At 34.4% G+C, this 24,528-nt stretch overlaps 3 protein-coding genes, 2 long non-coding RNA genes and 1 other non-coding gene across 9 annotated transcripts; 4 read left to right on the top strand and 2 right to left on the bottom strand.

Annotated features, from left to right (window-relative positions):
- Positions 1–1,231: 1,231 nt before the first annotated feature.
- On the bottom strand, positions 1,232–1,593 carry LOC127903761 (uncharacterized). The gene is made up of 2 exons (XR_008056524.1): positions 1,436–1,593; positions 1,232–1,369 (listed from the first exon to the last, which is right to left on the bottom strand). It is a non-coding gene; the product is annotated as an uncharacterized LOC127903761 (long non-coding RNA).
- Positions 1,320–3,459, top strand: LOC102625011 (uncharacterized). Of its 2 annotated transcripts, XR_003064619.2 has the most exons (4): positions 1,320–1,469; positions 1,544–1,627; positions 1,728–2,158; positions 2,324–3,459. It is a non-coding gene; the product is annotated as an uncharacterized LOC102625011 (long non-coding RNA). The 2 variants fall into 2 exon arrangements; XR_369425.4 differs by having other exon boundaries at positions 1,728–3,459.
- Positions 3,460–7,211: 3,752 nt separating this feature from the next.
- LOC102625391 (uncharacterized) lies at positions 7,212–11,788 on the top strand. 3 transcript variants are annotated; one of them, XR_008056744.1, is made up of 7 exons: positions 7,212–7,416; positions 7,577–7,647; positions 7,931–8,107; positions 8,220–8,318; positions 8,460–8,705; positions 8,970–9,400; positions 11,649–11,788. XR_008056744.1 is itself a non-coding variant. In XM_015525496.2 (6 exons), exons 2-6 carry the CDS (start codon positions 7,582–7,584, stop codon positions 9,228–9,230), a joined length of 849 nt encoding a protein of 282 aa, XP_015380982.1. In that variant the 5' UTR covers positions 7,212–7,416; positions 7,577–7,581; the 3' UTR covers positions 9,231–9,554. The 3 variants fall into 3 exon arrangements, 2 of the variants coding, with proteins under 2 accessions (XP_015380982.1, XP_015380984.1); XM_015525496.2 differs by lacking the exon at positions 11,649–11,788 and having other exon boundaries at positions 8,970–9,554; XM_015525498.3 differs by lacking the exon at positions 11,649–11,788 and having other exon boundaries at positions 7,571–7,647; positions 8,970–9,554.
- A 127-nt stretch (positions 11,789–11,915) lies between these two features.
- Positions 11,916–14,138, bottom strand: LOC102625666 (protein AE7-like 1). Its single transcript, XM_006466725.4, has 5 exons — positions 13,951–14,138; positions 13,765–13,870; positions 13,525–13,624; positions 12,718–12,763; positions 11,916–12,196 (listed from the first exon to the last, which is right to left on the bottom strand). Exons 1-5 carry the CDS (start codon positions 14,066–14,068, stop codon positions 12,096–12,098), a joined length of 471 nt encoding a protein of 156 aa, XP_006466788.1. The 5' UTR covers positions 14,069–14,138; the 3' UTR covers positions 11,916–12,095.
- Positions 14,139–17,095: 2,957 nt separating this feature from the next.
- Positions 17,096–17,169, top strand: TRNAI-UAU (transfer RNA isoleucine (anticodon UAU)). Its single transcript has one exon. It is a non-coding gene; the product is annotated as a tRNA-Ile (tRNA).
- Positions 17,170–17,237: 68 nt separating this feature from the next.
- On the top strand, positions 17,238–24,507 carry LOC102625956 (uncharacterized). The gene is made up of 16 exons (XM_006466726.4): positions 17,238–17,707; positions 17,802–17,963; positions 18,400–18,579; positions 18,729–18,786; positions 19,239–19,289; positions 19,523–19,605; positions 20,727–20,814; positions 21,807–21,848; positions 21,941–22,015; positions 22,130–22,198; positions 22,641–22,756; positions 23,196–23,308; positions 23,486–23,565; positions 23,790–23,910; positions 24,018–24,084; positions 24,176–24,507. Exons 1-16 carry the CDS (start codon positions 17,460–17,462, stop codon positions 24,309–24,311), a joined length of 1,689 nt encoding a protein of 562 aa, XP_006466789.1. The 5' UTR covers positions 17,238–17,459; the 3' UTR covers positions 24,312–24,507.
- Positions 24,508–24,528: the final 21 nt, after the last annotated feature.

The raw sequence follows: 24,528 nt of genomic DNA, 5'->3' as shown, positions 1-24,528 counted from the left end.
GCATCTTGTTACTCTGCTATGAGAGAAGATGAAAGAGAGGAAGAGAAATTAGCAAAATTCAACATCATTCAACTTCCCCTCAACTTTTCTTTATAACTACGCTACTGGTAGAAATTGCCGAAGTGGTATTTTCTTCAATATAGGTTGGATCGGGGCAGCCCATCATGGGCACCCTATTCGACAACCTGCCCAGATCTAATACAAAGTATGGTTCAGACTCCAGAGTTTTATCAATCACGTAGTACGTGTCAGATCTGAAAATTTCCCATTTCAAATGAATCACCGCTCACTACGCGTCAAAATCCTAGCTTGTGAATCCAGTAACAAAGACAAAACTGTGCCGTTTAGATGTCAGCCTGCAATTGGTATCTGGCTATGTCCGTTTAGATGTCATTGATTGGTTTTATAGTTAACTATTTTCACGAATTTATTTAAATGTATATCAGTTCGGATTATAAATAAACTTTTCCCTTCCTTGTATAAACAGAGCATTACTGTTAGTCTGAATCCTATAATTAGGATTTATACGAACATGTCCATTTAAATCTTAAGCCAAGTTTTCCAATCTAGTTGTTTCTGTTTTATTTTAGAGTTGAAATATTTTTTCTACTTTATCGTAACTGTGTTTAGTGTTTATTAGTGGGTCGTCAGTTCTTTGTAAATTCAATAAATTGTTTTACCCAATATATGTATAGGCCCAACTCATATTTATTTTTAAATTTACTTTTTATAATTTGGGAGAGCTTTGACCACTTCACTCTAGACCGTACCTCAATTATCAAACTGTCAATGCCTCGTAATGAGTTTTCAAAATTTATCATCAAATTAAATCCTAATTTTCATTTATTTATTATTTAATATGAGGGATTGGAACACGAATTGAGTGACATTTTAAAATTGAGATGCTGTTCTGCTTGTACGGGATGGGCTTTACAGTTCCTGCCACAAAAGGCCACAATAAAAAATCTCCTTCCAGTGGCGCTGCAGGCGCGCGCGTTGTGTTTCACATGGTCAGCTCAGCGGCTGATGTGTATCCAGCTCAAACGAGGCGGTCAATCCTAGACAAACACAAACACTTCACCGAACAAGGCACGTTAGATGCATCACATCCGTCGATCTGACATCTACTCTTTCTTTAATCCTGTCCGTCCGTTGCATTCAACAGATCATATATTAAAACAAGGCTCCTCTTCTTTATGTCATTCATTGGACATCGTTCTTTCCGTTTACCTACCGCTATTTTGATCTTCTCTGCTTTCGTTTCATTCAGTTTTATTCTGATCAACCGTCGATGGCTTCTAGTCTGTGCTGCTTGCTCTCGGATTCTGTCCGATCGTCTGGCGATCTATGTTTTGATACCAGAAAAATACTTTGCTCCTCGCTCTCAGATTCTGTCCGATCTTCTGGCGATCTATGTTTTGATACCAGAAAATACGTATTTGAAGGCATGGCCTTGGAATTTATCGAAGGTTTGTAGCCGGATTTGATCTATTTTCGTGTTATGTATGTTTTATATTTTCTGATGATGTTGTTGCATCTGTAGGTTCATAGATCTTATGCGGATCTCTTATCGCGGCTGATAATAATCGTCGTCAGTTTTATTAATGATGGCATATGCCGGTGACAGGTAATTTAAATTTAAATTTTAAGTTACTTTATGTTATGATTAACTTTGAAGTTGATTTTTGCTATTATATATTCATGTGCTTGGTTTTTGCTTGCGTCAGAGCGGGCGCGTTGTGGATGGACGATCTTACTGATAGCTGATTGAAGCTGCTGAAATCTCGTGGAATTGCCATGGCACATAAGAACGATGTCGATCTATGTAAATTGAGTGGAGGAAATCGAAGATCGAAGTTGAATTGTCTTGTACATGGATGTATAAGATGTAGGGGCTAAAAAGGCTCCTGAATTGGTAGAGCTGAGTGAACCCTGGTTAATCTCTGTCATCCGACCTTTGCCATGCAGGTGCGCTTGCATGGCAGGTCACCCCATATTCTTAATAAAAATTCGAAGTTTTCTGGTTTTCGAGGGGAGATCGCACGGGGATTGCCCGGGTTCTCCCCTCCGCTGTGCCTGTGTCTTCCCTTTTTTTGTTCTCTTTCAATTTTTCGTGCTGCCCAATCCACATCATTGGCTATCGTTAGCTCAATTGCAGGTAATATTTACATTTAACAAGTCCGTTGGAGGTATAATGCAGTATATAATGCTTCTGCAATCATTCATCTTCAAGCAGTTGGTACAGAGCTTAAAATTATGGTGTATTAGGTTTTGATTATCAAGTATATCTGACTATGCATGTATGGATATTTCTTATTGACAGTTAAAACACAAAATTTGGCAATGAGGAGTTCATGGCAACATCGTCTGACTTTTGATTTTGAAAGGTACCATGAAATTTGGTTTTACCTATGATGGATGGCCGGTATGGTGTATACATATATACACACACCTACTTTGGTGTAAAAGGCATATATAACCAACATCACATAATTCCCTTTGATCTCATATGTCATAATTACAAATTGCAGAATCATTGGTCTTACTACTCCAACTGTACTGAGATGTGTCAGCAACCAATTACAATGCTAATAGTTTCAGCAAGCAATAGTAGTCCTCTTGCAACTTCAGAACTTTTCCATATTCACATCTCAATTGCACTCACGAAATTTGCATAAAAGTTTTGCATATGAAGCAATGTGTCATTGCATCCTTTGTATTATTTGTGGCATTATTCAGATGATGAATTTGATCACTAGTTCGTTATTCATGATCAATTTTCTAAACTATCTTATCAAGATGTTTAGTTTACGATTTTGGTTGTTTCTTTTGCTTTGTCTATTTCTGTTGAAAATTGAGACTACCTTTCATTTTCAAGTTAGACATTGTGGAGATATCAATTTGTGCCATTTTATTTTTGTTATTGATGGCTGAACAAGATATTTGGTACTCTGTTGGCTTGTGTTGCCGCGTAAATTTTGTCTTGATATGTCATGGAGAGTGAAGAATGTCCTCAAATCCAGAGTTCAAATTTTTTGAAGCTTCCACCAAAATGTATTCCATGTTGAATTCTGACGGATTAATGCTTGGGATAATCTGAAGTTGCAGTAACTGGTCGGCAGGAGTTTTGTAATAATAAATGATCGATGGGAAGCTAAAATTATTCTGTATCAATGAATGATTAGCCTGCAGAGATTCGTCCTTTTTGTTGCAGCAGTCTTTCTCAGTGACTCGTCCATATTTAGTATTACCAGTCCAGCACTTTGAGGCAGTGTGCTTTATTGAGGTGATTTAATCTTATTGGAATCCATTTTCAAGTGTTCTAATTTTAGTTGATCTTTAATTTATGAACATGCAAGTAAATGGTTTGGTTATTGCATTCCTGTAACTCGACCATCTTCTGGTTTTATTTTAGATTTTTTATATGTATTGACGAATTCAAAATTTGGTCCTCTTCCATTTTTGGTTTCATTTTTTCCGTTGATATTCACCGTAGCATGTTGTCGCCTCTTTTAAATCGTTACTCAGCATCATATTTTTTTCAATGTCATTCTGAACTGTTTTATATAGGCCATTAGTTAATTTTCTGTTACAAGTTCCTTTAACTAATATTAATATAGAGTTTCTTTGCTCATTCATTTATTTTAAGTGAGAGCAGAGCAGAAGCTTTTAGTCATGGTGACGTACTTTCTCACATTTTCCATTTAGTTCAGTTGTAATTTGGTGAATCTGGGATTGTTAGGGAGCTGAAGGGGCTCAGAGATACATCTAGTTGTGGGCCCCTTGTTTTCTTCTGAGATTTGGGCATCTTTATATTGTATTTTGATAAAATTGAAATTTCGTGAAAAGACTGTTAAAATATTTTTTGACAACGCTGAATGATTGTTTATGAGCTTTTGGAGAGAAGAGGTAGGATTTGGTTATTGCAAATTTGAACCCCTAAAATATTCAAAATTTGGTCTTGTTCTTTTTTTATTTATTTGAAGATGCCGAGAGACTTTTATTTGATATAATTATATTAAGGCAAATGCTATGTTACAATTAATGTAACATATACACTCAACAACAACCACACAAATTGTGTGGGTCTATTATTTGTGTGGTTGTTGTTGAGTGTGTATGTTACATTAATTGTAACATAGGGGCTCCCGTTATATTAAACCTCATCAAGTCATAATAAGTAGTAAAAAGGTTTGTTAAATGGTTTCAAAGCCGTAACATTTAGGATAAATCCTGGCTAAGTTTACTAATTTACAAAGACGTGGAAATTTCTGTACATTTTGACCATAGTTATTATTCTACGTACAAAACGTTGGGTTGAACTTTTAGCATGTTTAAAATGTTCAAGAATTTTTTTCTAAGGCCAGTATCTCCTGACACCCGACTTGTCCCATTAAAGATCTGTAAGCTCAAAATGGGAAGAGCGCCCAAATCTATACCTTCTTGGTTTGGGAGGGTAGTGGTTCGAATCCACTCAGATCTGCACTTTTCTATTTTTCTTGTGTTTTAATATCCTTAAAATCACATAAGCTTAGAAATAACAATCATAAAATTAGGAAGAAAGTTTTTTTTTATGGAATAATGATATAGTTATTGTATAAATTTATTTTGTACAAATTGATTTGATGTTAATTTATTAATTGAAATAAATATCTCTTGACTTACATAATTTATTTATATTATTTTATATTTTTGAATTAATGTCACATTAGTTTGTATAAGATAAATTTGTACAAGAGGTACCATCATTTTTTTTGCATGCCGCAACTGTCAACTGATACTCCTGTGCTTGACGTTTTATTGTAATTTTTATGAAATTATAACTATTGATCTTAACGTTCAGGGTTTAACAATTTTCAATACTCAATGGGTTATGTTAAAGAAAATGAAATACAAGTAAACGACGCAATTGTGCAGGTCCGCCAGAATTAATTAAGAAGTAACCAGGCCTCTTTGCTGGCGTTGCATGCACTCGATTTTTTCTTTTTTTTTTTATTTTCTTTCTGTGTACCAAAACAATTTATTTAAGCAAATTAAAGCTACCACAAGTTGCAAGTTAATACGCAAATCTCTTGTTTATTTCAAACTTACTCAACCAAAATAAAAAGAAATACAATTGTGTTCTTATGTAAACTCGACTCAAAGATTTGCGAAGATTTTTCATCAGTGGATCCTCTCATATTGCTGCAAACCATCTACGTGTTTACAATTATATGATCACCATATTTTTTTAGAGGTAGAAAGCCAATTAGACTTTCTCTTGATCTTTTTATCTTCTTCAGTGGACGCTGTGACCTCGAGTTTCTCTTTCATGCCATCATCATTAGCATTGGAAACCTTTCTAAAGCTAAATACCTTTTTCATAAACCCCAAACTTGTGCTCCTCTTGCATGATGATCCATTACCATTACCAGTACCATTGCTGCTGATTATATCGCACGCACTCTCATTATTTTTATTTTTATTTCTCACAGACTCTGATAACCTCTTGTAACCTGTAACGCTTGAACGCTCTGTAGATGCAGATTCTGATAAAAGAAGAAAGCTCATTGATTTTGCGATCTTTTTAGAAGAACCCCTACGAAGCTTGAAGCTTCTATTCAACTCCTTCATTGTTTCTCGGTATTCTAATTAAGCTGGTGCAGGTTACAAAAATGAAATCGTTGAACGAGTAATAAGAAAATTTTTCGGGTTCTCTCTTAAGGGGTGGGAGAGTCTATTTAAGTTTAGGTATGAATGTCGTTTCGTTTTCTTAGGAATATTATTAGATTACTGTTGTTTTGACAGATTGTAGGACTTATCAGATGATGCATAGTTTGCCATTTTTGGTCTACATTTTACCAAAGTTAAAGAACGGCCCAATATTTGGGGTTTCTTCAGGATAACTATCAAATGAAGATTAGCATTTTCTTGTTTTTGTTTTTGTTTTTTTGTTTTTACGTTTATTTACCACTTTAACTTTCTTTCCTTGCATTAGGTGTTTATTTTTTGTCTGCAGTCAACAGCCTGTCACTCAGGCTCTAACACAATAAAATTTAGGGTGATCTTTTTCTTTTTAATTAGGCATGCGCTAAGTTACGTTTAACATAACTTACGTCTCTCACAGCAACAGTACCAAGTCCCATCAATGTTATTGTTGCTGTGAGAGGGCGTAAGTTACGTTAAATTTAGACCCTCCCTTTTAATTATTGTCATCCCATATAAATTTGACATAATTACAGCCCAGTACTAATAATGTCTCTATTTGAACTCAAATGATCGTTGGTGTGAAGTACATTTATGGTTAATGAATTTATACTTATGGATATAGTAAAGTGTTTATTATTTGTTTAAAATTAAAATAATTTATTAAAACGGTTTTAATCGAGTAATTGTATAAAAATATCTTTTTGTAAATTAATCAATCAATTAGCGGGGGTGTGAAGTGTGTGTTACATAAAAGATGGGTGTAATCATCATCACATTTTCAACAAATATTCTCACTCCATGAACTGTTTGTTTTTAAACCTACTCTTACATGTATACACACAGAAATTTCTTTTTATTTTCAATATTTTAGTCTCTAACAAGGTCTAAATAATAATTTAAAAAAAAAAAGAGGTTGATTTTCGAGGCTATGATCGTCGTTGCAGCCGTGTTGCGTGGAACACAAAAGAAGCTTGTTTGACAAGCGATGCTTCCCGCCATTAGCTTTTCGTTGGTCAGCCGTACTCTACTCGCTCCCCCAACAAACGAGGCGGTGATTGAATGATATAATTGAAGCATATTAAAGTAGAAAAGGATATAGCATTATGAAGAGCTCGGCCCACCACATTTCATTAGGCCGGCCAGCCACTGGTTTGGAGTTATAATTACATGCCCCACGTAGCCAACTACTTAACTACTTAATTAATTAATTAATTAGAATAATAAATTAACGGCAAATCGAATTCATAACCTGAGCTTTCCTTAACCAGCTGACCAGCAAAAGGTTGGGCCATCAGTGTTGGTTACATTTAAAGTTTGATTTTGTTGGACCAATCATTTATATTTTGGTCGATTACTGAACAGGAAAACAACCAAAAGAATCTGATTTTCCATTAAAATAATGCTAGAAACGTAGACTAGACCCTATTAAAATAATGAAAAGGGCAAAAGCCAGCCAACGTAGACTCTCTTTTTCTAATTCAAATTTTAGTACTAATGAAAAAAAATATAATCTCCTATATATATATATATATATATATATAGATGAAATTAGCACATTGACGTTTGAACAAGCTCTTCCTCCTTCACATTCTGTTTCATGATCTGTTTTGTTGTGTTAATGAACTTATCGTGCAGACAAAGCAGCTTACATAACGCATCTCTGTCATTTTGTTTTGTTCAACAACTACTGAGTTTAGAGCTCTTTCTCACCCTGTCTTGCTTCACCAGGTAAACTCAATTTTCATCTCAAAATCTCGATTTTTTTTTTTTTTTGGGTTTTGTTGGGGGATCAGTGAGCAAATCTTCAGAGGCTCATGCTGCAAGTATCTATTTGTCACTGCAAAAAGTTCGTGGAGCAATTTATGATTCAATTTGGCATTAGTTGCAGCAAGTATGTTTTCTCGGAGAAGGCAGTCTCAGAATCCTCAGGACATTGATTCCACGGAACGGGAAGCAAAGGTAACAAGAAGAATAGATACTTTTAAGGATTTTTTTATTAATTTTAATATTTTGAGCTACTTAATTGTTATTATTATGTTAATTTTATCTATGTCACCTTTTCTCTTCAGAATCCATAAGATTAATTAATGGATATCTCCACTCTCTAGAAGGATCAATTGAAATAACCAGATAATAATGACATTGAATTTTCACTTGGAAGAAGAATGTTATATACATTCACAAAGCAACAGATTAAAACAGACCCTGGTACTTGTGACTAAGCAAATATATGTGAATGCAGGTAAGTGAACTCAGAGCTGAGATTGGACCGCTGTCTGGACGCAGTTCACAGTTCGGCACCGATGCATGCCTGAGGAGATATTTGGTAGCCAGGGACTGGAATGTTGATAAGGCAAAGAAAATGTTGCAAGAGACACTCAAGTGGAGGGCAGCTTATAAACCTGAGGAAATTCGTTGGGTATGCCAATTGGATTATATTAATAATAGTGTATATAATAATATGCCTTTGAATTCGATGTCTATATACTAATTAAAAACCTAAACCTAAACTAACGAATTTGATTCTCCAGAATGAGGTAGCCCATGAAGGTGAGACTGGAAAAGCATCAAGAGCAAACTTTCACGATCTTTGTGGAAGGACCGTGCTTATAATGAGGCCTGGCAAACAGGTTGATTAGTTGTACTTGGACCATTTTTGCTAAGTGTACACACACACACACACACACACACACACAAAGCTTTTTTTCTTTTTTTTTAATAAAAAAATAAAATAAAATTGACCTATTAAATTTCTCTTTTATTTTGGACAGAACACATCATCTGGAGAAGGTAATGTCCGTCATCTGGTATATCTCCTAGAAAATTCTATCCTTAACCTTGGCGAAGGTCAAGAACAAATGACTTGGTTGATTGACTTCACTGGGTGGACCTTGAACACCAACATCTCCATCAAGACAATTCGTGATATAATTTACATTTTCCAGAATCACTACCCTGAGAGGCTCGCTATTTCCATTCTGTATAATCCACCCAAGTTTTTCGAATCAATTTGGAAGGTTTGAACTCCTGTCCCTATCTATCTTTGGTTCATTTTTCATTTTGACATATAATAATACCTAAAGTTGAAGAGCAGTAATTTCCTCTTTCAATGAAGTTCAAGTAGTGCAATAAATGCAGTTTGCTCTGTAATGGGCATATGGCAAATAGAGATGTTTCTGATTTCAGATCAATGATTATTCTTAGGTAACATTTCCATTAGTAGTGGATTGTTGAGCTATCTCATGTGTGCGAGATCTTCTTGCTACTTACTCTTTCTACAGGCAATCAGGTACTTTCTGGACCCACGAACAACTCAGAAGTTGAAGTTCATTTACCCAAATAATAAAGAGAGCCTGGAGTTCATGAAGTCATCATTCGATGTTGAAAACCTTCCCACTGAGTTTGGAGGGAAAGCCACACTGCAGTATGACCATGAGGAGTTCTCAAGATTAATGGCTCAGGATGATGTGAAAACTGCTAAATTCTGGGGACTTGATGACCAAAGGCCGCGCAAGATTACTAATGGGGCATTCCAGGGATGAGATGCTAGCTCCACTTGCACCACCGGCTAGTTGAGTTCTACAACGTTATGTCTATTATAGTAGTACGCAGGAATTTAAGAATGGGAAAGGCTGCTCGAAGTTGGACTGATATAAATTTTAGTATCAAATATGCTGATACAACTGGAAACGTTATCCAGTTCCACGCTGAGGTGAATTAACATTTAGATGTTCCAAATATGCTGATAATGAGAAAAAGACTTTCCTTCACAATATATTGTCTTTTCTTTCTGATTTTGTCATCTTAAACACGGTGAAATGTTTATTAAGTTCCCTGCTGCATATATTATGAAAGCTTTCACTGTTCTCGCACAACTTAATAATAGGTAGGGATGGCAATGGGGAGGGGAGGGGAGGGGACCAATCTCCCCGTACTCATCCCCGATATTTTACGTATGTTCTCGTCTCCTCCCCATCCCCGTCAAAATTATTTAAGAGAATCATCATCCTCTTCCCGAATAATAACAGGGGATCCCCGAGGGTCCTCGATCCCCGAATAACTAATACATTTTTTTTTATTTTCGATTTTGAGTTAATCATATTAAAATAAAAAAAATTCAAATAAAAGTAATGTTCGAAATATATCTTACATTAATATTTATTACAAAAGTCACATACATTAAATTAGTAAGTAACGCAACATGCAAGGGATACAAACTATCATGAACAAATTAATAGCCTAATACAAAATTGTTACAAATAAAATCAAATTTAGATTCAAAATTAACTTTTCAATGGTGGCGTGGACACTTTATAAATGTGGACTATTCCCTTTACAGCACAATAGTTAAGTCGAAGCAAATTAAGAGCAAATATTAGATTATATTAGATATTAAAATTGTGATTTGCTGTGGCCAATTATAACATCTAAAAATAAATAAAAAATAGATTTAAGATAAATAAAAAATAGATTTAAGTTTAAAATATTTAATGAATATTAAAATTAAAACAAAAGTTTTGGGCTAATAGAATCTGTCCAGTCTTTTTAATGTCCTAAATAAAAATTTAGGACTTTAATTAGTTAATTAGGCCTAAAAGTTTAATAATATAAATATTTTGATATTTTTTATTTTTACCAATACTTATAATTTTATAATTCAAATTTTATATTTATTTACCAGTAATTTTAAAAAATAAAAATTAAATTAAAAATTAAAATGGGGAAATGGGTAGGGGATGGGGATTCCACCTCATCCCCATCCCCTCTCCGAATAAAAAATTGAGTATGAAATTATCCTTATACCCTCCCCGAATGGGGAAAATCTCCGAGGGTACCCGTTCCCGTGGGGATTTTTACCATCCCTAATAATAGGGCATAAAATAGTTAATGCCCAGGGATTACTTTAAATAGGGTAATTTTTAAAACCTCCCATGAGGTTTGAGGCTGTTGCAAGTAGATGGTGAAAATTAGTTTATTTGTAAAAGGCCCCCTACCGTTAGTTAAAATTTTCATTGACTAACTGTTGACTTTGAAAAGACAATATTACCCATAATATTTACAATTCTAAATATTTACAATTTCATAAGTAATTAAAACAATTATTTTCACCATGATCAAGTTATTGATATTTCCTTAAAATCTTAAAAAAATAAAATTACAAATCTTAAAATAATTTTTTTTAAGTTTTAAATAAAATTACAAATCTTAATTATTTGATATAAAAATGTAATTTTTTAAAGTTTGTAATAAAATTACAAATCTTAATTATTTGATATAAAAATATAATTTTTTTTAAGTTTGTAATTTTAATTTTTTTAAGATTTTAAGGAAATTTTAACTGACGTAAACTTTTTTTTAAGTTTGTAATAAAATTACAAATCTTAATTATTTAATATAAAAATGTAATTTTTTAAAGTTTGTAATAAAATTACAAATCTTAATTATTTGATATAAAATATAATTTTTTTTAAGTTTGTAATTTTATTTTTTTTAAGATTTTAAGGAAATTTTAACTGACATAAACTATTATTGGGGGTAATATTGTCTTTTTAAAGTCAACAATTAGTCAATGAAAATTTTAACTAACGGTAAGGGGTCTTTTATAAATAAAATAATTTTCACCATCTACTTGCAACAGCCTCAAACTTCAGGGGAGGTTTTTAAAAATTACCCCTTTAAATAATAGCTCAATAGAACACGGATCTCTAGTGGTTTGTGGTTTCTTTTCAAACTGCTCGGCATATAATGGCTCAATAGAACACGGATCCGTAGTGGTCTGTGGCTTGTTTCCAAACTGTTTGGCATTGTACACTGAAATGTCCAAAGACTGCAGCATTATATATACACTTAAAAACTCCCACTGAATTGTGACAACAGCAACGTTTTCATGATTGCGGAAACATGTTACAGAGTACTTTTTTTATGATAATAGTATAATAAAATAGTTCAGACTTTTGCAGCGTTTTCATGATAAGGGACTTCCGATTGAAATGGAGAGCGAGCAAGCAATTATCGACCTATTGGACATGGCCAGTGAGACTTACCCAAAGAGTGCAGTTCCCATTAACAAACCATTCCTGCACTTTTTTCACCTCTACCAGTCACAGTTTCCATAGGGCTCAAATCACAAACGAAATTTTAAATTCTTTCACAGCTTATTCAATTGCCGCCTTGAAATAGTTTGCTAAATTGTTAAGCAGCTTGGTGCACCATCTAAGTTTCTAGCGTCTGTAAAAGGATTCATAAATTGATCAATAAAGCCAACAAAAATGGAGGAGGCACACAACAGAGGTACAGTAGAGTCATTACATCAAATTCATTTTACAACAACATTTCTTATTACATACACCCCAATACTGCTGCTGTTTACTCTGTACAGTGATTTTTGCTCAGTTGAGTGCACTTGCTCAAATTTCACAGGAATAGAGACACTCATCAACAAGTTGGCGAAGGTTAGGATTCTCCAAAGCAGCTGCAATTCTTTCTTTATCATTCAACTGCTTATTAACTGCACAGAGAAACATGCTCAACTTAAAGAATAGTTTTGAAACCAAAGGAAGGCCAATGTCAGAGGAGTTCAGCTAATTGAACCAAGTTAGAATGTAAATCCTATTGTAATGACCATGTTATTTCAGAAATGCTCCAGAGATAAATGAGGCAAAATTAATAATATTGCATCATTCTGAATGGAAAAGATCTTCAAGGCAAAATATGAACAGTAAAATGAATTTAACAAAGAAAAAAAACTTTGTATATCTTTTCATAATCAATCTGTAACTTTTACAAAAGAAAAATTGCAAAAAATAAATAATAATGATTTAATAAACCTCCTTCCCTACGATGCACTTTTTCCTAGAGAAAATTATTTAAGATGGCGAAGTAGAAGATAAGGGACTGATATGTTCATGAGAAGTACCCATTCTTCAAGAAGATTCAATCATATTCACAAAGATGCAAAGCAAGTATAAAAAGGAAAAGGCATAATTACCATATAAGTTGAATGGCATTATATGAGTTGAGCAATTTTACCTGATTCTTCATCAGCATGGGATCCAGGAGCAACTTTGATGTCAAGCTGCAAAAGTATATCAGTAAACATAGTAAGAAACTAGGTAAATATCCCTTTCAAGATAAAAAAAGAAAGAAACTACATGAATACCAGTTACTTAATGCATTAAGCACATAAACTATTCCTCTAGAGTTAGTTTGAATATACATGCCGAGGGAAAACGTACTAGCAGATCCCAATTTTTCCGCTCAGGATAGCCATTAACAATTAAGGAATATCACTTCCAGAGAATCTGACGCATGCAGATAATTCCAGATGGCTGAGAAGCCAAAAATAGAAAAGCTGCATTACCAAACTGATTCCCCATCATCTTGCAAACCAACTGATATTGGTACACTCCTAGTGTAGGTGTGGTGACATTTTTAATTTGTAGTATATACTGACAACATACACAATCTAAACAACAATAAACTCTTCTCCTACGAATTAATGTAACATGAAAGTTGTGGACGGGTGAAAATAAAAAAAAAGTTAATATATAGATAGTTGTATTCGTAATATTACTCTAGCCAAAATAAGTAACAGACTTGCATTCACAACTGTCAAACAAGAGATAGGAAACACAAATTCTGATTAAAATTCAGAATAAGTTTATGATGATAAACAAACAAGCAGATAAGACTAAAGAGACAGCATTCACATGAAATAAGCTAGTAAGGAAAACAATTCATGATGTTCATTGCATTCTTTCAGTTTTGGCGTTCGCATTCAATCAGAATAAAGTAAAGGTCAAAACAATTATCGAAAATCACAACTCAAAATCTGACCTTGAAATGCGGAGGGAAAAATTCTTTCAGTTTAACCCTCAAGCAGAGACCAATCACCGCCGCCATACTGCAATGCTGAATAGTGGGAGTGAAAGTTATCCTAAAAATTAAATAAGAAAATGCCTAATAGTTAGCTTGAGTGTGATAAAAATTGATTAATTAAACCAATATACCAACAACAAAATGGAATCTATAGTGAAACACAAGTTGATATTGAGGGCCAAGTAAATCAAGACTTACAAAATACGCCCAAGCTTCTCGTCAACAGTGATCGATTCCTCAGATAGAACGCTCAGCTGCTCTAGAGAATAAGGATGCTCTGGATCTCTTATATCTCTCACAAAATTTACGATTTGAGTCAAGGATCGCCATTTCGTTTTTCAATTCAAATAATCAAAAAAGAATGAGTCAGCGGAAAAAGGATATCATATATCTCGAGGGGATCAACGCAGTCGTCGGAGTGAGAGTGGGACTCTTCGGTGCGGGGCACCCTTGCCTTCTTAGCGTGAACCACCGGGTTCGCATTGATCAGACCAAGAGTCATCTTTTCCTCTCTTTTCTTCCAAGTTTTAATGTTTTGGTTCGCCGGCGCTTAAGATAGGCATAGACGAGACTACTTTGAATTTTATTTTCAATAACATTCTGTGCCACGTCACTTTTAATAATCTCCTCGTTTATTCACCGTGGAAATTGGAAACTATGTATATTTAAAAGAAGAAAAAAGGACACAGAGGCCTCTAATATTTGAATAAAGGATATAAAATTTTTTAATATTTTAAAAAAGATACTCAGACCTTCATTGGTTAACAGAAACCGTTTCTTTTAACAGAATTTATAATTTTAAAATATAATTATCATTATACCCTTATAGCATATTAAAAATTAATTGTTCATTATTTAATTTATCCCTATATTATTAATAAAATTACGAATATACCTTCATTACATAAATTTTTCATTTAATTTTTGTTAAATTTTCTCTTCAAACTAAATAAATTTAATCCATTACTCAAGAATAAAAATAAATTAAATTGATTATTAATATAATAAAAATAACAATTCTTCATATGTCAATCATTTAAACTTATATAATCAACAAAATAAAAAAAAATTAGTTACAACAATAATTACAAAATCTTAATTGTACTAAATAACATATCCAATAGACATTAAAACCATCAATCCAGTAAACATAACATTCATGTACATTATTCAAACTGAGAGGCAATCCATTTATATGATGCCTCTTTGTTCTCTAACACTCCATTACATTCATGTACATTATTCAGCTTCTGAATTCTGAATTTTGTCCCAAATTCTACTAGTGCTGCATAAATAAACCACGGACAGTCCTCATTGGAACACTTTGCTCTAAACCTTCTTTTCTCATTCTTAATTATGTTAAGATCAAACCCATTCTTAATAACGTAGTTTTCAAGTACTCTTCTGAAATGTTGGACATTGTCGAACTCCTGCCCAACACTGATTTCAATCATTTCATTAGGGTTAGATTTTGAACAATGAAATGATTGCTCATCTTCAGAATCAGAAAGCAGGCCATGCTCTCTATCATCTGACTCACAATTAGAAAGAATTCTATCTTCTTCTTCACTATCTTCATAATCCACTTCTTCACAACTTTCAATATGCCCAACATCAACTCCCTCATCATCAGCAGGTGTTATGTCTTCATTGTCATCATTTGACCAATATGCTTCATCATCTTCTTGTTCAAAAGAATAAAGTGAGTGAGTATTCATGTTTTGGGATGACTGATCAACCATCTGCAAACCAATACATTCTTTTCACTAATAAATTAAGCACAAAATTCACATGCTCCAGGACCATTAAAAAAAATGCATAATATCTCACCTAGGTAGAATTCTAGCCCAACTGGTTAGATATAATAAAATAAATTTGATAAAGAAAATTCCATGCACATCTAAAAATTGATAAAGAAAAGAAATAACAAAAGTAATTAGCAAGAATTAAGAACTATGTTCATCAAACAACCATAAACCAAAAAAAAAAAAATTCTCGTAATCATTTATTTATATTCATGCACATACATCACATATGCATCAAACATGCTAGAGAAGTTAATTTAGTAAAAAAAATGAAAATTAAAGAGAAAAAATAAGATTTAAGAGAATTGAACCCTGGATTCCACAAGCAAGAGCAGCAACCAAAAGCGAGCACTTCCAACAGCCAAACGCGAGATTCAACAAGCAAGATCAGCAACCAAACGCGAGCACAAGCAGCAGCCAAACGCGAGCAGTTCCAATAGCCAAACGCGAGATTCCAGCAGTTCCAACAGCACAAGCAGCAGCCAAACGTCGATCGCGAGCAGATCCGGCAACTAGACGCGGTCTCGATCGACGCACGAGCAGTTCCAGCAGCTTTCGGTAGCGTGAGCAGTTCCAGCAACTTCCGGCAGCCCCAGCAGCATTCGGAAGGCAAACCATGAGTGTGTGTTAAAAGATTTGTCTGGAATCAGTGTGTGTGTGGGGTTTGTTTGTGCGTGTGATGTGTGTGTGGGTTTTTAGTCAATTCACTTGTTTTTTATTTGTAATTACAGTATTAACCTTGTAATGATTTAACGAAACGATTTTCGTTAACCAATGGGGGTCTGAGTGTCTTTTTTAAAACATTAGAAAATTTTATGTCCCTTATTCAAACGTTGGGGGTCTCTGTGTCATTTTCCCTTAAAAGAACGAGATTAATAAAAATAAAAATAAATAACTATATTGGAAATACAATTTTAAAAAAGGAGCTTTTTTTTTTGTTCTCCTGCATTTTGCTTTTGTTTATATATCATAATCCATTCACCGTATTCGATGCCCGTATTTTGTACGTTATGTTCCTCCGTCGTAGCATCTTAAAGCAAGAAATATGAAGAATCTCACCGTGCTATTCTGTGCAATTAACCCCGTTTGGGACAGGCTACGTAGCTCTCCCAAATGGCTATTATTCACCATAATATATTTAATTGGAGAATGAATAAATAATTCGAGAAGAAAATGTGTATTATAAAAATAAAGTAGTTAAGTAGTGAAGGAAATTATTTATCAGTTAAAACCACTTTTTTCATCGCCCATAAATAAAGATGGACATATATATATTTTTAATTATAGTGAGAATAAAGAATAGATGTAGTTTATGAGTTATTTTCGTATACTTTTATGTTGTGTTATAATAAACGTATAAATTCAGATTTTTAGAAAATTTTAAATTAATATGTATAGATTGTAAAAACTAAAAAAATAATTACCAATTAAAAAAGATGATATAGGATTAATAAGCAAAAGTTCAATTACAAACACCTATACTCATCGTATCAACATACGTATTTGTATAATATTAAAGTAACGGTTGTTTAATTAACGTTGGTTGTCAACAGTAATAAAGTCATCCAAACCATAGCGAAATAAAGGATAAAATGTTTTAGTATTTAAGGATTAAAGTTTAATACAAGATACTGTTGTTGGTGGCCTCTAGCCTCAATTGTCGTTGGTCTGGAATTTAAAGAAACGCGTCAATACAAATTGCTCCGGCTCCTATGAAACATACTGGTCCCGTAGCTCAGTTGGTTAGAGCGTTGGTCTTATGAGCCGAAGGTCGCGGGTTCGAGCCCCGCCGGGACCAGCTTCTAAATTTCTATTTTTTACCCTCAACTAAATTAACAAGTTATAATGAATTTTATTTCTCTGATCGGTTTTCTGAGAAGTTGTGGAATTATCGCAAATGACAACAAAAGCTGAGGTGTAAATAAATTCCACTCTGGCTCTGCGCTGCTGACGTATGGATTTGACATCCACTACTGGAAAAACAAAAAGATCCGACTGTGCAAGTGCAAAACAGAACACTCCCTTTCCTTTCTTAGTTGGAGGAGAAAAACCAAATTAGTTAATATCACACACCGTACCTGACCTGAAATGTGGCGAAGAAGCTTCACCAGCACCACAAGCGCTTTGAAGGAGAAGAAATGGGACGCTCTGGTGATCGGTGGAGGCCACAACGGCTTAACAGCGGCCGCTTATTTGGCTCGCGCAGGCCTCTCAGTGGCCGTACTCGAGAGACGCCACGTCATTGGCGGGGCAGCCGTGACTGAAGAACTTATCCCTGGCTTCAAGTTCTCTCGCTGCAGTTACCTCCAAAGCCTCCTCCGTCCCTCCCTCATCAAGTGTGTTTGAGTCCCGCGTTTTTCCAAACAAAATACAATGGCCTTCACTTCATTTATTCGATTTTTCTTTTCTTTTAATTTTTAATTAAAACAGGGAACTCGAATTGGCGAGACATGGAATGAAGTTGTTGAAGCGAAATCCATCATCGTTTACGCCATGTTTGGATGGACGTTACCTTTTACTGGGACCTGATAAGCAACTCAATCATTCGGAGATTTCCAAGTTCTCAGAACGAGACGCCGATGCTTATGTCAGGTGCCTTCCCCCCCCCCCCCCCCCCCCCAAAAAAAATTCCTGTTTTTATTTTGTTACATGCTGTGGTTATATGAATATATAATATATGTATGGTTTTAGTTTAACGGTATGTTGAAAAAATTTTTTTTTAAGGAAAATCTAAGATTTAGTTTCTTGAAGATGACCTTAGTTGCGTCCGTTAATGTGATTATCAGATTAACAAACAAGTGGACGGACAAAAAGAAAAATAAAATAGAATGAGGCTAACATATCTGTAAATTTAGTAGGTTTAAATCATGGAATATTAGTGTATTACCTTCAGACAAGTGAATAATTATGTGAAAGTTAACTAAATATTTAAATACAGGTTACTTGTGAGAGCTGACGTGGGTATATTTTTTCATTCCTCTTTTTATTCTAAATGCTTATGTCATGCAATTTTAATTACATTTCACAGATTTGAGGACCAGCTCGATAAATTCAGCCAATTCGTGGATCTACTTTTCGATTCGTCCCCTCCCGAATTGTTGCAAGGTAGCTCATCTTACAGTCATCAATTCAAGAATAAAATACGAAACTCAGCCTTTTGGGCTCATTGCTTACGACGGGCCATCTCACTGGGGCAAAAAGACTTGGTGTAAGGGTTCTTTTTGTTAATCTTGAGTGATTTTTAATGCAATGACACCTAACTAGCCTTGATATGAGTGACATGACATGATTGTCCGGCTTAGCTATCATGAATTGCAGCCTCTTCCTTTCTAAAAATGTATTTACATGTTTTGACAGGGAATTTGTGGACCTTTTACTCTCACCAGCTTCTAAGGTTTTGAACAAGTGGTTTGAGGTTGTCATTTAATCTTGATTTCTTTGTAGTTTATCCTTTGATTTTTTGAACTATGTTTGTTAAGTTTATTTTCTTATTGGAATCTCAGCTGAAAGTGAAACCAACTTTTTAGATTTGAGCTTAATGTTGTTGATATGGATATCTTGATTTCCATGGGTATGTATTCATTGGATTTTTCTCAATTCCTCAGTACTTACCTCTGGCAAACCATTCTGAATTTTCTGATTGTATGCTATTTGGTAATTCATTTGTAGTTAATTTGTATCATCTATCTAATTTTGTGGTATGTTATGCAATATCTCATATGAACTCCTCAAGCTTTTCTTCACCAATGTTGTCTTTTTTCAACACACATCTTTCATTAGTTGTCATATTGCTGTTAGATATTCTTTGTTGAAGGGTTTGCTTATGTCTGCTAATCAATTTTCGTTTGTGGACTTTGATGCATACAGACAGATGTTTTGAAGGCAACCCTTGCCACAGATGCTGTGATAGGGACCATGGTAAGAAACCCTTGTTGATTGGTAAGGAGATGGATTGGTTTCAAATTCGTATTTTCTATGTAATATAGTCCCTAAGAATTACCATCCTTGCGCAATTGGCTTTCTCTAGTGACAACTGAAAATGATGTGATGATGGGTCATTTCATTTCATTAGAAATTAATCAAATATTACTCATTTTTTGCAATTTTACCTGAGCTAAAACTCATTTTTCCATTTCATATTTCTACTGTAGAGTAGCGTCCACACACCTGGGAGTGGATATGTTCTTCTACATCATGTGATGGGAGAAACTGATGGCAATCCTGGAATTTGGTCGTAGGTATTTCTTTTGCTGGGTTGATGTATGTATTGTGCTTCAGGGAAGTACAAAGCCGTAATATGCCAAGTATCCCCTTAAAAAATTCAAAAATCTTCAAATTTACCATGGTACCAGTGGCCCCCTGTTATTTTGCATTCTTGGAATCCTGTGCCGGAGAATATAGAAATGGACTTGTATGTTTCTACTCTATTAAACCCACCAGATTAATTACCTGCATATTGCCATGTATGGGATATGCCATTAAAGTTTGGTCTCATGTGTTTTTCTCAAATTCATATTAGGAAAATTTACAACCGTCCACCTGTTTGTTTTGCCTTTTTCAAAAATACACAAACATTTTTTTTTTTTCAGCGCGCCACCTGAAGTTTGCTTTTTGTTGCATTCGTCCACTTCCGTCTAATTTCCGTTAGCGAATTTAACAGAATGACCTTTTTACCCTTCAAAATTATAATTTAACCCAAAATAAATAGAAATTGGAGATAAATTGGATGGATTTAATTTTTTTCAAAGGTTGATTGGAGGAAAATAGTGTTTGTTGCTTGCTAAATTTAGAAAATTTGTATTTATTTTTTTGGAAGAAAATAGTGTTTGTTGCTTGCTAGATTTAGAAAATTTGTATTTATTTTTTCTCTTTCAAAAAAATAAATACAAATTTTCTAAATTTAGCAAGCAACAAACACTATTTTCCTCCAATTTCTAGCATCCATCTTTGAAAAAAATTAAATCCATCTAATTTATCTCCAATTTCTATTTATTTTGGGTTAAATTGTAATTTTGAGGGGTAAAAAGGTCATTTCATTAACATTCCGTTAAATCCACTAACGGAAATTAGACGGAAGTGGACGAATGCAACAAAAAACAAACTTTAGGTGGCGCACTGAAAAAAAAAAGTGTTTGTGTATTTTTGAAAAAGGCAAAACAAATAGGTGGGCGATTGTAAATTTCCCTTCATATTATTTGCCCATTTCTTCCTACATTAGTTTGCATTTTTGCTTTGTTAAAATTTCCAGAGCAGTTCTTTAGTGTTGATAATTTCAGTGAGCCATGATTCTGTTGGATCTATCACATTATAAGCTGTCTAGGTGACTAGAATTTTTGATAACTAACACTTCCCCAGATATGTTGAAGGTGGGATGGGTTCAGTATCCATGGCCATCGGCAGTGCTGCTCGGGAAGCTGGGGCTCATATCGTGACAAGAGCAGAGGTATTTTTGCCCAATATCACTTCTTTAGCCTTTGTGATCCACCTCATTCCTTATTATTGATTAAAAGGTACTCTATGAACTTGTATGTGCTGACTTTGGTTGCATGAACATGTGTAGTTTGGTATCAGTCCACACCAGAATAGGTGGGATGAATTCTGGAACCTGCTTGAAATAAATTGAAACGTATGTTTGAAGGATCATACTTAATTGAGACAATTTAATAGGAGAGTCATCTCAGCCTCTTGAAATCTTTTTCAAGAATTAGATCAATTTTACATGGTGTATAATTTAATTCTAGTTAGATCTTGTCAAAGTGTATGTGTGCTGCTCTTTTTTATGCATTGTGCTGCTCATCTGTAGAGCAGAACCCCCAGGGCTGATTGCTCTTGTTTTCTCTGGCTGGTGACCATAGAAACATCATGCAGTTGATGAAATTTGGCCTATAATACATGAATGAAGGGGAACAAAAAGGAATTGATCTGGAGGAATTATTTCGACATCATTTTGTATAGCTTTAAAGTAACGCAAAGTTTTCCACAGCATGTGCTTATACCTGCTTTGGCATTTTTCTGGTGGGAATAAAAGGATTTTGCAGTTAAAAAGTTGAGAACTCAATGAGAGTTAGCTACATGTAACAGAACTGCATTGCTAGTAAGGAAGACTAATCATGGGAACTAGCAGAATGTTAACATTGTATTAGGCAGCAGAGGGATGGTCCTGAACTTAAATGATTAATTTCCTGTACTCTTTGCTTGCCTTTCTGGGAATTTATGAACATGTAAAAGTTTGCTGGTTTAATTTTGAATTGTTTGTGACTTCCTCTCTTATTGCAGAATTATTTAGCATTCAAGCTATCTTAGCGTCTTTAGTTTATGGTTATAGCTCTGGAGTAATTTATGACTTTGTCCCTAAACTTTTTACCTTCATTGGTTATCTATATTGTATATAGTCACTCGTATAACTTATATTTTTATTTACTTACTTTTTTAAAGGTTTCACAATTGATGATCAACGATTCTGGCAGAGTAAACGGGGTTAGTTTCACTATAACATGCGCTCAATGAAGCGGATTTTGAAGTTTGGATCGGACTAATCACATATCGGACACATTGCTAATTTTATGTAGGTGCAATTAGCCGATGGTGCGCAGGTTCATTCTTCAATTGTTTTATCAAACGCAACCCCATATAAAACTTTCATGGTAAAGCGTTTATACCTGTAACTTGTTAACAAATACAAAATTTCTTGTGCAGCATCAACTTGCTGCTGCAAATTGATTTTGATTGTGATAATAGGCTGCGATTTTCTATCGCAGGACTTGGTGCCTGGTAACATTCTTCCTGATGATTTCATCCTTTCCATTAAGCACTCTGACTACAGCTCTGTAAGTCTTTGACAATCTTTTTGTTTTTACTTTAATCGATATTTTTTTCTCTTATTGTACATAATCTGCTATTTTGTCAATTTGGAACATTAGGGTAGCATCCATACGGAATAATTTATTCCTCTGTACAAGTGAAGCTGGCTAATGGCATGCAGCTGTATGTTAGTTCGGAAGTTAAAGGGTAATTGGACTGTCAGTTCCAAGTTGAAGGAAATCATTGTGGTTTTATTCTATATATAAATAATACTGGTAAATAATGCATTAGCTATGTGTTGAATTCTGAAATTTGTTAAAAGTGTAAGGTGCTTCAAAGCCATACCTGCGTTGTGGGTCTTGTCCTGACATTTTTCTTATGGGGCCATGGAAAAAAACTTTTAAATGGTTGTGTCATTTCTCATTCTTCAACGTACATTTCTTGTATGACGGTCTTTCATTGGAACAGGGAACTACAAAAATAAACTTAGCTGTTGATAAACTGCCCCAGTTTCAATGTTGCAAATTAAGTCATCCTGATCCAGGTCCTCAGCATGTGGGTACCATTCATATTGGTTCGGAGAGGTATGATACGGTTTGGTTAACTTGTTGGTTTGACCTATGTGCTTATCTGTAAGAAGCCTATCGTTGGAAGGGCAAACCTGATTGGAGAGAAAAGATGGACTCGAGATAGGAGTCTGATTTTGATTGATAGAATGGCTCTTATTGCTCGTTGTTGATGATAAAATCAAGTGCAATGGATTAATTTGCTTCTTGATTTACTAATATGTGGTTCCACTACACAAGATTTTACGATCACTTTCTTTCTCAATCTCTCATAGATCTTATTTAATTGTTTTAGAAACCAGCTTTGGTAAAACAGAACGCCCAAATATCAAAATACCTTGGCTACTTCGCCATTGCATGCCTGCTTTTACATTTCATTTTGAACTTTAACATCATTAAAACCATTTAGTGTAAATGACATCGGCAAATCTTAGATCTGGTTTATTACTGTTATTAGCATGGAGGAGATTCATTCTGCCTGTCAAGAAGCTGTTAATGGATTACCATCAAGAAGGCCAATTATTGAAATGACGATTCCTTCTGTACTTGACAAGACTATTTCTCCACCAGGTATCAAACATAGGTTTTTATGGATTTAGTTGGTGTTGGATAGTTTTTTGTTCATGGTACTTTTATCCTGCAAAAAAATGGAACGTATTCGTCATCCTTGTGGTTTTTCATGTTATCTGCAAAAAGTATAATTTCTCTACTACGTTGTAAATTAAAAAAAAAATTCTCTGTTTGCAGGAAACCATGTTATTAACTTGTTTATTCAATACACTCCTTATAAGCCATCAGATGGCAGCTGGATGGATCCTGCTTACAGAGTGAGTAGAACTGATAATTTAAGTCTCTCAGTTTGAAGCTTCATAGCATGTTAAACTTGGAGATGTTTTCCAATTGTTATTCTGTAACCACTTCATAAATTTTGGAATGTCTCCTTTTCAGCAGCTAGCTGGTATACTAACCCTATATATATTTCACAAGGCAAGGTTAATTGATCTAATATTTTCCCAGTAGTCCTATATCATCCATTTAATTTCTACTGCAGGATTCATTTGCAAATAGATGTTTCTCATTGATTGATGAATATGCCCCTGGCTTCAGCTCATCAATTATTGGCTATGACATGCTGACACCACCAGATCTTGAAAGAGAAATTGGACTGACAGGTACTTCAGTACCGCAACCTTCAGGATCCTAGATCACAAACACACAGATATAAAATTAATATAATGAATCACACTCAGTCCCCGATTCTTTAAATGAATATTTACAGGAGGAAATATCTTTCATGGTGCTATGGGATTAGATTCTCTCTTTCTCATGCGACCAGTAAAAGGATGGTAATTATTACAGCCTTTGCTGTGTGACTGTTATGTTTATATCTGGCCAAGTTTAATGCAATTTTTTTTTTCTGTTAATTTTGGAGTATAGGTCAAACTATAGGACTCCGCTGCAAGGATTATACATGTGCGGGAGTGGAACTCATCCTGGGGGTGGCGTGATGGGGGCACCTGGCCGTAATGCTGCTCGCATAGTTCTTCAAGATTTAAAGAAATCATTGAATTAATGATGCTTATGACTTTGATGTTGTTAATTAAGCGCATCTTTGTCAACAAACCAAATAAATGGTGAAAAATGAGATTGGAAAAAGAAAATAATCCTGTGGTTTCACCAGAACTATTCAATGATAGCCAAGTAATACTAAGAACAACCTTTTGTTTTCTGTTTTCAGTTTGAAATGATCATTGTTCTATTTTGGTGAAGACTTCTATTGAAACAAAATA

Source organism: Citrus sinensis, chromosome 7 (assembly GCF_022201045.2).
Source record: "Citrus sinensis cultivar Valencia sweet orange chromosome 7, DVS_A1.0, whole genome shotgun sequence".
In the NCBI taxonomy this organism is placed as follows: domain Eukaryota; kingdom Viridiplantae; phylum Streptophyta; class Magnoliopsida; order Sapindales; family Rutaceae; genus Citrus; species Citrus sinensis.
The sequence above is the reverse complement of the archived record's forward strand: the minus strand, read 5'-3'. Positions and strand labels throughout refer to the sequence as shown.